The sequence below is a fragment of the Schistocerca piceifrons genome, chromosome 5 (genome assembly GCF_021461385.2).
Source record: "Schistocerca piceifrons isolate TAMUIC-IGC-003096 chromosome 5, iqSchPice1.1, whole genome shotgun sequence".
Classification (NCBI taxonomy): Eukaryota; Metazoa; Arthropoda; class Insecta; order Orthoptera; family Acrididae; genus Schistocerca; species Schistocerca piceifrons.
In genome coordinates, this window is record NC_060142.1 from 135,198,328 (window position 1) to 135,210,533 (window position 12,206).

At 43.5% G+C, this 12,206-nt stretch overlaps 1 protein-coding gene across 1 annotated transcript in view; it reads right to left on the reverse strand.

Moving 5' to 3' along the window:
- Positions 1 to 12,206, reverse strand: part of LOC124798059 (monocarboxylate transporter 12-like) — a 209,173-nt gene that overhangs the window by 12,764 nt on the left and 184,203 nt on the right. Inside the window, exons 6-7 of the mRNA XM_047261288.1 lie at positions 6,423 to 6,734; positions 2,044 to 2,235 (exon numbers count right to left, since the gene is read on the reverse strand). Of these exons, the coding sequence (XP_047117244.1) occupies positions 2,044 to 2,235; positions 6,423 to 6,734 (504 nt within the window). The remainder of the gene's footprint in view (positions 1 to 2,043; positions 2,236 to 6,422; positions 6,735 to 12,206) is intronic.

Here is a 12,206-nt window from a genome sequence, read left to right on the forward strand (position 1 = left end):
CAGTACCGCGGACATTCCCACTACGCACTGATTCTACACTCCTGGAAATGGAAAAAAGAACACATTGACACAGGTGTGTCAGACCCACCATACTTGCTCCGGACACTGCGAGAGGGCTGTACAAGCAATGATCACACGCACGGCACAGCGGACACACCAGGAACCGCGGTGTTCGCCGTCGAATGGCGCTAGCTGCGCAGCATTTGTGCACCGCCGCCGTCAGTGTCAGCCAGTTTGCCGTGGTATACGGAGCTCCATCGCAGTCTTTAACACTGGTAGCATGCCGCGACAGCGTGGACGTGAACCGTATGTGCAGTTGACGGACTTTGAGCGAGGGCGTATAGTGGGCATGCGGGAGGCCGGGTGGACGTACCGCCGAATTGCTCAACACGTGGGGCGTGAGGTCTCCACAGTACATCGATGTTGTCGCCAGTGGTCGGCGGAAGGTGCACGTGCCCGTCGACCTGGGACCGGACCGCAGCGACGCACGGATGCACGCCAAGACCGTAGGATCCTACGCAGTGCCGTAGGGGACCGCACCGCCACTTCCCAGCAAATTAGGGACACTGTTGCTCCTGGGGTATCGGCGAGGACCATTCGCAACCGTCTCCATGAAGCTGGGCTACGGTCCCGCACACCGTTAGGCCGTCTTCCGCTCACGCCCCAACATCGTGCAGCCTGCCTCCAGTGGTGTCGCGACAGGCGTGAATGGAGGGACGAATGGAGACGTGTCGTCTTCAGCGATGAGAGTCGCTTCTGCCTTGGTGCCAATGATGGTCGTATGCGTGTTTGGCGCCGTGCAGGTGAGCGCCACAATCAGGACTGCATACGACCGAGGCACACAGGGCCAACACCCGGCATCATGGTGTGGGGAGCGATCTCCTACATTGGCCGTACACCACTGGTGATCGTCGAGGGGACACTGAATAGTGCACGGTACATCCAAACCGTCATCGAACCCATCGTTCTACCATTCCTAGACCGGCAAGGGAACTTGCTGTTCCAACAGGACAATGCACGTCCGCATGTATCCCGTGCCACCCAACGTGCTCTAGAAGGTGTAAGTCAACTACCCTGGCCAGCAAGATCTCCGGATCTGTCCCCCATTGAGCATGTTTGGGACTGGATGAAGCGTCGTCTCACGCGGTCTGCACGTCCAGCACGAACGCTGGTCCAACTGAGGCGCCAGGTGGAAATGGCATGGCAAGCCGTTCCACAGGACTACATCCAGCATCTCTACGGTCGTCTCCATTCGAGAATAGCAGCCTGCATTGCTGCGAAAGGTGGATATACACTGTACTAGTGCCGACATTGTGCATGCTCTGTTGCCTGTGTCTATGTGCCTGTGGTTCTGTCAGTGTGATCATGTGATGTATCTGACCCCAGGAATGTGTCACTAAAGTTTCCCCTTCCTGGGACAATGAATTCACGGTGTTCTTATTTCAATTTCCAGGAGTGTATATCCTCGACCTGTCTCTGCAGACCAGCAACTTCCTTTACGACTGACCATATGGTTTTAATTTTATCCTGAGACTTAGCTATTCTATCTGCATACCACATACTTTTTGCCTTCCTAATAACATTTTTAAGCACCTTACAATACTGTTTGTAATGGACTGCTGCATTTATATTTTGACTGTTTCTAACGTTTTGATATAACTGCCACTTTGTTCTACAAGCTATTCTTATCCCTCTAGTCAGCCACCCAAACAATTTCGATTTGTTATTACAAATTTAAGGTTTTCATTTGACTCATTCTCGTAAACATGTTAGGACACTGTGTAAGAAGACACTGCTTTACAGATGTTTTAGGAGAGATGGAGAAAGGAAAAAAAATAAGAGGGAGGGAGTGCTACCAGGTTACTGATAATGGCAAAGGTGCGGAACATGTAATAACAAAAGGAATGGTAAGATACAGTGAATGTGGAAAGCCGGTATTACGTAAAGGTCTGTGTAACAAGAGGAACAGGAAGTATGGTGTGTCGTAATCCTACCCAGTGTGGAGGAGTGGGGGACGTCTGACCATAGGAGGAACTCCCTTACCGAGCAGAGGGCCGAAGGTGAGTATGGAGATGCCCTTGAAGACCATGTTGAGTCCGACTGCGGCGGGCACCTTCTCGTCGACGCAGGCCTCCGAGACGCACAGGTTGATGTTGACCACCACGGAGCCGCGTGAGAAGCCGCACAGAGCGCAGATGACGCACAGCGCCACCAGGTCGCTCGTCATGGCGATGGCTGCAACACGTCACAGACCGTGAGACGAGGTGTAGACCACATATCGCGTAAGCTCTTACACTACTCGACTTGTGCAAATTGAAACTCATCACAACCAGTAGTTTCTACCACAACCTTTTGTTTTCTGTCTTGTCTGCCAGACTGTAGAAAATCCTGACTTTTGCCCTAACCACTTTCTGAAGACAACACTGGCTCACATACTCAAATAACCTATGATTGACAGCAGCGTCAACATAAACTTGCAGTCTAAAACGGTCACAACAACGTCGAAGGAACCGTCGGTTTATGTTAAAAAAAAATGGAAATGATCGTATGGCATCGTTGGCTGGGGGGCCCCTATTCGGAGAAGTTCGGCCGCCAAGTGCAAGTCTTATTTCATTCGACGCTACATTGGGCTACTCGCGCGCCGGAATGAGGATGAAATGATGATGAAGACAACACAACTCCCAGTCCACGAGCGGAGAAAATCTCCAACCCGGCAGAGAATCGAACGCGGGCTCTCTTGCATGGGAGACAAACACGGTACCACGCGGCTAAGCAGGCGGACGTGTTACGGTTCTTAGCGCCGACAGTCATGGTTTTTGCTTTGTTTCTTGATACAAATTTCATATTTGTAAATATTTTGCTCCCACAGAGTTAACACTTCGAAAAGTGTCACAAATACAGTACACCTACGTTATTTACAATATAGTATTTGTGGAGAGGGACTGAAGAAGACTTTTTCTTATGTTTATTCACTACGTACAGCAATAAAATGATAGAAAAATGTATAAACCCTTAATAAACGAAGAAAGAAATAATGGCACTGTAAACTTTTCAATAATATCGAACATGGTCTTGGATAATTAATGAAATGAAATGTGAAGTATGTTTAAAACTTGTAAGTACTGCATAGTATCATACTCGTGAATGACACACTTTCGTTCCCGTTACTGTATTACAAAAATTAATCAAAAATGGTTAAAATGGCTCTAAGCACTATCGGGCTTAACATCTGAGGTCATCAGTCCCCTAGATTTAGAACTGCTTGAACCTAACTAACCTAAGGACATCACACACGTCCATACGCGCGGCAGGATTGAACGTGCGACCGTAACAGCAGAGCGGTTACGGACTGAAGCGCCTAGAACCGGTCGGCCACAGCGGCTGGCAAAAAATTAATCAGCAGCATCAGCAAAATGAAAATACAGAACTCTATACAAAAATTACAGGAAGGCCTACACTTTCTCCTATGTTTCTCTTTAAAATGTTGTACAAACGTGATGAACTGTATCTGTCATCTTGAAAATATATAACACACATAACCACAAAACGTCAGTAACGAATATGCTATTATTCCACTCTTATACTTTGATAAAATAAGACATTAGGGTTTTTAATTTTCTAATTTTGTACAATCACAGCAAAGACAGTGTAGTTTTGTTTTCTAAGCAGCTACTTTAAAATGCAAAACAGTGACCCATATACAGTGTACTGTCCCACCTAAATGAGTTGCCTTTGTTTGCTTTTGGCATTGAAAAGGTGCGTACACACTTTGTATCTGACGATGCATTCGTTTTAGCGCCTGATTTGAAACTAACAATCTGCAAAAACAAGAGTTTGAGAATAAGTGTTACATTGCTGTTAGCAATTCCAAAATCAGTAACAAATTAAATGAACATTGGACGTTATAGGTGATATATTTCTTCGAAAATATAATGAAAAATACGTCGTTTTATATGATAAGTCGCAATACGCGATGCCGTACTAAGAGTTTTTTTAAATGCAGCCTTTAAACGGGTTTTAAAGGTGACCGATTTTGTTTGTATAACCAATACGTCGTTAAAAGCGATATCGCTATAAACGGTGTCAACTGTCAGCTCTTCGCATTCCAAGAACATCACACCTAAAGGTATCGCACTTAATCATTTCGTGTCACTATACAGCGTGCGGCAGAAACAGTGACTTCCTATAAAGATTTTATTTAACCATGAAGTTTTACAGTTACACGCTGCTAGAGTGCATTGTTTGTCAAAAGACTTCATACTATGTTATTAGACACGTCACTTTTTACAAATTATGTCCTTTAGGTGTCAACGACTGTCGGCAGTGCAATTCTCGGAACGAAAACGTACATCCACTATAAGCTTGCGATGTGTCACTTGTTATGGTTTAGATTTCGGCGTGAATGTTGTTTCTCAAGTTCTCACTAGTTGCCGGCCTGGTAACATACGCTTTGGGTTTCACAGTGGCCAGTTATACGTTACCAAAGCAGGAAATAAGACGCTCTGGAACCATTCTGCGTAATGGCCGTTCAATTTGTGTGAGTGGTCGCACCGTCCATTTGGAACCGTAACTGCACACGGATATTCTTATGACACTTTTCCTGCCTTACGAACTGTGTAATATAACATCATCTGGATCTGATATTACTGTGGCACTGCCGCCAGCATCATTCTCAAAAGAGTAAGGACCAGCAGCAGCATTCTTTGTAGAGATGCCACACTACACAGTATCTTTTGCACTATCAAGTGTTTTCATGGATTTAATGAGGGTTGGTCGGCACTACGATTTTGTTTGTTCACGTAGCCCCATACATGGAACTGCACTTCGCCAGGCCCCATGAAATTGTTGAGGAAATCGGGATGAATGCTAATCATTTCCGGAGAATTGTGACGTGCTTCCCGATCTCTGGGCAACAACTGTTGCACCATTTGGACATTGTACGGATGGAAGTGAACACATTTCTGTCCGAGATGTGAAGGACTTGCGAATGCCGACGAATCTATTGCGCTGAACTTCGCTGAAAAGCAACTGTAACTGTTGCGCCCTGTTGCTCTCATCTCGTAAATCCATCTCGTAATCGCCTTCTGAAAAACGTTTCTGTTGCGAAAGCACGATGTTCGTTTGACCAATGACTCCTACTGATTGGTAATGCTTTGAATCGCACTTCGCAACGCTATCTGCATCAACTCTCCAGGAATCCGTGTTCAACAGTAGCGCCGAATTTACAATGGGTCATTGTTTCTGCCATATCCCGTGTATTTATCCAGTCGTATCTGTCGAACCGCCCATTTCATTTCACTGCATACTTGCTTCATGGGGATCTCGTGTGTCGGCGTAAACCACGGTCTTCCAAAGACTCCGCTGCCCATGTGGTGCTGTCCTCACAAATCCCTGGTAATAGCGTTTCGAAATCAAAGACGAAAACATCAGTAACAATGAAAGTCTGAGTCAGACCTGGAGGTATGGTCACATAGTCAAACGGTCAAGGTGATTACTCGCTGTAAGCAAGGAATTCATGCTCCAATTGCTCTCTGGAACAATTTTATTGTCACTACATATTCACATACAATCGAAGTAAGTGCTTGGTTTCCCTCTTTCCGACTACAAAGCAAGTGTTTATATATTTGGTACAAAAATTGGAGAGCGACATCCGTGAACTGCCTTCACTAAAATTTAAATACACGAGGCCAGGGGAGCAGTGCAACACAACAGTTAAATGACTGCTGAGCTTGACGTCCATGAAATGTTACACGCTGTCAAAAATTTTTTATGTTGCGAGAAAAAGAAAGTGCAAAACAACAACAACGGAAATATCAATGGTGACGCCTGGTATACATAGTCATAAGCTCAAGTGGATCACAGATGTGTATTACTCATCGACAGTGAATCCCTGTTTGCACTTCAGACCATACGCAAGTGATTCCAGTGAACTAAATATTGCACAATACCCAAGACAGTCTCCTTCGATAAGGGAAGGAAGTGTCACGGTGACGGTAATGAAACAATGCTTATAGGACATTCCACGTCATGACCTTCAGTGTTTAAGGAAATGTCATTCTCCTGGGTACGGCGTCAGGAAAACGAGCAAGCCGACACTGCAACAAGGATTGCTTGATAGGAAAATGTCCCTAGTATTGGTTAAAAACAGTCTTGGTTGCAATTTTATTTAATTTTTTTTTTATTTTTCAACGACGCGTTTCGCCTTATTTAGGCATCTTTAGGTTATCTTTTCTTGATGGACGCGTCGTTGAAAAAAAAATCGCAACCAAGACTGTTTTTAACCAATACTGTTACGTACTGGTTTGCTGTTATGCCACGTATGGACTGGAAGAATTTCTAAATGTCCTTAGTGGTTATGATCTGAACGGCGAGATCGTGAATAGCCCCGTGTGCCTGTCACGGGGGCAGCTGGGCGCGCTCACCTGACCGCAGGACGGCGAGGAAGATGGCGCCCACGAGGAAGGTGTAGCGCGCCTTGGCCTGCATCTTGTCCGTCACGGGCGGCACCGTGAGCCGCGACACGAAGTCGCCGCCGGCCATGAAGGACATGCAGAGCGCCGTCTGCGCCAGCGTCAGCCGCACGCCGTTGTGCAGGTAGAACGGCAGCAGCATGTTGAAGTTCACGTTCGTCGTGTACACCGCCGCCGTACCGATCGTCACGTTCAGGAACACCGGGTCCTTCAGCAGGTCCAGGTCCATGAACGCCACGAACCGCTGCAGCAGCGTCCGCCGCTCTGCGAACACAAGCACTCAAGTCAGTAGGGAAAACTGGTACAAGGACCGCAGAGAAACACCAAAATTACAGAAAAAACTGCCAAGGAGCGAGTCGAAACCGCTCTCTCAGGGTATCTTACAAACTTAATGATGTACATCAATAGTTGATCCACACCATGAACCGAAAACCACTACCATTTTTGCCTGTTATCGACACTGATGCTGGGAAGATATCAGTCCCAGGAATTCCAATATTTCTGAGAGCGTTTTAATTTCAATAATATAAATTGCATCAATAACGCAGGAGGCGGGCTACCATTATTATAACAATCATCATTACTCCATTTAGAGTGAGTGGATCGCGATGGTAAAAGTCAAATATCAGGCACGGAATGACGCATTTCAGAATTTATCCGTCATCAGATATACAGGAGCGATTATTGCATGCAGATACGGCGTTTCAAGTTGTCTGTGAAACAAACATTCGCAGACTTTTTTTTTTTTTTTTACAACAGCGACCCAGCCCGCCTGAATGCAGAACTACCGACTGTTTTAATTTCAAGTTTGATGTCGGATAACAAATGACAAAAAAAATAGTTTTTTGTGTGATATAGTTACAAATTTACGGTTTTCATGTCTCTACCTTTGGTTGTACTGTGAAATCTTTCTTTTTCAAATTTCGTGATTCTAGGCCAACGAGAAGTATCATGTACCCCTTGATACGTGAGTTTTTCAAGTATCCAAATATGTGACATAAATGGGTGTATCTCTTGACTGCACTGACTTAAAAGCTTCAAATTTCTTTCTGGCCTTGCCGCAGTGGTAACACTGGTTCTCGTCAGATCACCGGATTTAAGCTCTGTCGGGCTGGTCTAGCACTTGGATGTGTGACCATCCAGTCTGGCAAGCGTTGTTGGCAAGCGGGGTGCAGGTGCACTCAGCCCTTGTGAGGCAAACTGAGGAGCTACTTGATTGAGAAGTAGCGGCTCCGGTCTCGTAAACTGACATACGGCAGTGAGAACGGTGTGCTGGCCACATACCTCTCGATATCCACATCCAGTGACGCCTGTGCTCTGAGGATGACACGGCGGCCGGTCGGTATCGTTGGGCCTTCATGGCCTGTTCGGGCGGAGTTTAGTTTAGTATTAACATACCTATGATTAAAGCTTTCAGGAGATAGTTACATGCAAAGCAAGAACACGAAACATTCATGGTCGCTGTAGTAGTGTCTTAGAATTTTAAGTTTGGTGTGTTGCTGGTTCGCATCTCACTGGATCCCATTTTTTTTCTAACCTTCGTGATTTCTAATAGGTTCTCATGCTTTCTTATTAATTTAATAAAAGCATATTCTATGATATTCTATGTTATGTAAATATAAGTGCGCTCTTTCTGAAGAGTGGCTTAATGTACAAGAAGGCTTGCACTATTCACAGGAAGCTGATATATTGCACTTTCTTGTTTTAAGTCCTGCATTTCATATGTTGTAAGGATTCGGCTGCTGAATAGGTACAGTGATCAAGTAAGAATAATCTTACTATTAAAACGTTAGAACGGCGATATAATTTTTCTGTTATGTGTATAACTACTGTAAATTTGTATCGCACTGTTTGTAATGGAACTTTTATAAGCCGATAACCTTACTGACTCATAACATGTTCACGGATATTGAAGTTTTCATTTATGTACACAACAGACAGAAAAACATGACTATCATATGGAAAGGGAGGAAATGTGTTTTTAATGGAGCCAACATAGGAATCACTTAAGACAGTGATACATTCTTACCATATGACTCATATTCTGTGATGAATAGTGAGAGCAGGCGAGATGCCGCATAGACCTCTCACAGAAATGAAAACAACAAATAAACGGTGTGAACTATGGTACAACGCCGGCCGGGGTGGCCGAGCGGTTCTAGGCGCTACAGTCGGGAACCGCGCGACCGCTACGGTCGCAGGTTCGAATCCTGTCTCGGGCATGGATGTGTCTGATGTCCTTAGGTAAGTTCGGTTTTAGTAGTTCTAAGTTCTAGCGGACTGATGACCTCAGAAGTTAAGTCCCATAGTGCTCAGAGCCATTTGAACCAATTTTTTTTATGCTACAACTTGGTAATTCAAGAGTCAAAACATTCAAACCGGAACGCAAGAGGCATAATATGTTGTACCTGTGTACAACAAATCGGAGGTACGTACGTCTGGACGTCCCTTCGTTACACGCCACTATTGCAAACTGACATTACGCCACGACACATACACAAATTTCAATGCAGCGAATGACCGGATGGAAAGTTGAAATTTTGTGAAGAAAAAAACATTTGAACCGAGAGAGATTTCAACTCGAATCTATCGTGTTGCATCCCAACACCATGACCACAGAACCATGACGCGAAGATCGGTTACCTTCCTCGATATTCCACATATTTCTTTGGACGGTTCACTGTTTTGTTTTTCTTCTTTTTTCCACAGTTCAGTACACCTTTTTCCTATCTTCATGTTTTATTTGTGTTTAATTTTTGACGGGCTATCCAATAGGACAACTTACCACTAAATCTGAGGGAGGGGGGTTCACGATGGGAAGCTTTCCTTGTTAAGTGTTCAGCAGAACAATGAACTCGGTATGCTCAACGTTTGACGTTCAAAAGCACGGTCTGTGTGCCTACGGCTTAAGGTGATGAACTGATTTATCATTACCTGAAATGACTCGATCCCAAATAAAATCCCTACCCCTACCTACATTATTACTGCACTTCTTTCTCTCGCGCATCAGTATTTTCTTTCCTGTTAAGTTCACTTGTAACGTGTCTCTCCCATCCCAAACCCACTCTCATGCCACACGTATATACTGGCAGTTCGTCTTGTCGAACAAAAAATCAGTATTATCTCATAAATATGCTGAAGCCCTCTCAAGATGAACTCTTCTAAACTGCAAATGTCGATAAAAAATTAAACAGTTTAAATAGTTCATCACTTTAATGGCTCAGAGCTGTTGGACAACAAGTTATCTTTAATTTACAGAAATGATAATAAAAATAAAGATGGGAACTTAAAAAAAATGTAATCAACGATCTCTCCTTTCTAGCGTTTACTCTGTTTACAGTGTCCGATGTCTTCATGATGTGGCAAATTTATTTTTGTTTAACTTTGTGCTTCCATGTCCTTCCTGTAGCCCCAGAATCGTCAGTTAACCTAAATGTACGCGTCCACAGGCAGAAAAGTAGAATTTATGCGTTAGCGGAGAACCAGGAATTTACAAGGACTGCATCATGATTGGAATACCTGCTGTCCATTCTCCCTCAGAAACACAAAAGTCCAGAGAGGGCAGCACGTTCCAGTGACGCAATCGAATGTAGCTACCGAATATATCAGCCGCCGAAGAAATATTAATTTACTTTCTAAATACTTCATGTAAATACTACAATACCTGCTAAAGCTTAAAAGAGAATACATATGGAAATACATACGGAAAATACCTATGGAAATTGAGTTTTTCGACTAGCTATTCTGCCAATACATAGAATTTGTAACTGGCCCCAGAAAACCACAATCACATAAACACGAAATGCACTGAGTTATCTGATGTAAGGTACACACAGAACAAAGAAAATATAACATACAAGGTAAAAATCACGGTAAACGTTCACTTTTGCATCGGAACACTCGTAAAGGACATGAATGATAAGATTCGCTGATGACATTGCTTATCCTTAGTCAAAGTGAAGCAGAATTACAGGATCTGTAGAATGAAGTGAACAGTCTAATGAGTACAGAATATGGATTGAGAGCGAATCGAAGAAAAACTGAAGAAATGAGAAGTAGCGGAACTGCGAATGTCAAGGAGCTTAACATCAAAACTGATGATCACGAAGTAAACGTAATTAAGTAATTTTGCTACGTTGGAAGCAAAATGACCCATGACGGGAGAAGATAGGAGGACATGAGAAGCAGACCGGCCAAAAAAATCTATCAGAATCAAACATAGGCCTCAATTTGAAGAAGAATTTTCTGAAAATGCACGTCTGGACCAGAGCTCTGCATGGTAGTCAGTTATGGTCTGTGCGAAACTGGAACAGAAAAGAGTCGAAGCATCTGTGATGTGGTGATACTAGGACTGCTGATATTTTTAAAAATATTAAAGAAGTGGTATTAACGGCTCTCGATAAATCGACAAAAAGTATCGACATACATAAGGAAAAAGTATCGAGATATCAGCCAATAAAAATATCGGCCGCACATTGTAAATATACTGGTCATTTAAGAGTTGTATATTTAATTACTGATTTATTATTAGATATTCTGTTCATCAACAAGGTAGCAACCTGCCTATTCCCTTAGAGCAAGAATTGAAAGAAAAACACTTAATTTCAAAATCTGTAAGTTGATAATGGGACTTTATGCAGATGAAAAGGGGGTATTACAATTCTTTTTTGGTTGACTGTTGTGTTATTAATTAACAGCTGCGTACATGGAGGATCGTCATCCAATATTTCATTTCAGTTAACCTGGTTCAAATGGCTCTGAGCACTATGGGACTTAACATCTTAGGTCATCAGTCCCCTAGAACGTAGAACTACTTAAACCAAACTAACCTAAGCACATCACACACATCCATGCCCGAGGCAGGATTCGAACCTGCGAACGTAGCAGTCACGCGGTTCCGGACTGAAGCGCCTAGAACCGCACCGCCACCGCGGCCGGCTTCAGTTAACCTCTCATACCTTATTTTCTTAATTTGTCATTGGCTACACGACGAAATAAACCGTTTTTCACGCTGATGTAGGAAAATTGCGTGGTTACGCTAAACGTTGCATTTTCTGTTAGTAGCGCCGAACAGAGATTGCGACAGCATTTCCCCTCATTCGTCTCCACCCGCCGCAAGGACCAATCTTGTCATTTAGATTTTTATTCATCAATTTTTGAAGAATGTCGATGTGAAAAAATAGCACACTAGCTGCATTAAAAGTTGTTTTTTAATACAGTTGGTGTGTTGTTTCTTCTCATCAGAAATGTTGTTATTCTACTCACATCGCCACCCCCCCCCCTTGCCCTGCTCCCTTGCGAAGTGCAATCGGACTTCTTCTTTTGTGGCACATATATTTGCTTCACCTTCTCGCAGAGAAAATGTAGTAAGACCCCTTCACACAGTGAAAGTAAAATTAGGTTCTATACCAGTTTAAAAGAACAATTACAAATGTTTAGCGAAAATTGGGAAAAAATGAAATATAAAATAAAAATATCAGTACTCGTATTGCTGTTTTGATATCGACATATCGGAGAAGAAGAAACCGTTTGTATATATCGATATTTTCTAGGTAATGTTCGATGTATCGATATTTTATCTATAGTCTTAGGTGCTACAGAAGAATGTTGCAAAGTATGTGGACTGATAAGATAAGGAATGAGGAAGTTCTCTGTAAGATCGGGAAGAAGAGGACATGCAAAAAAAAGCTGGCAAGAAGAAGGGACAGTATGATAAGACATTGGGGAGTAACTTCC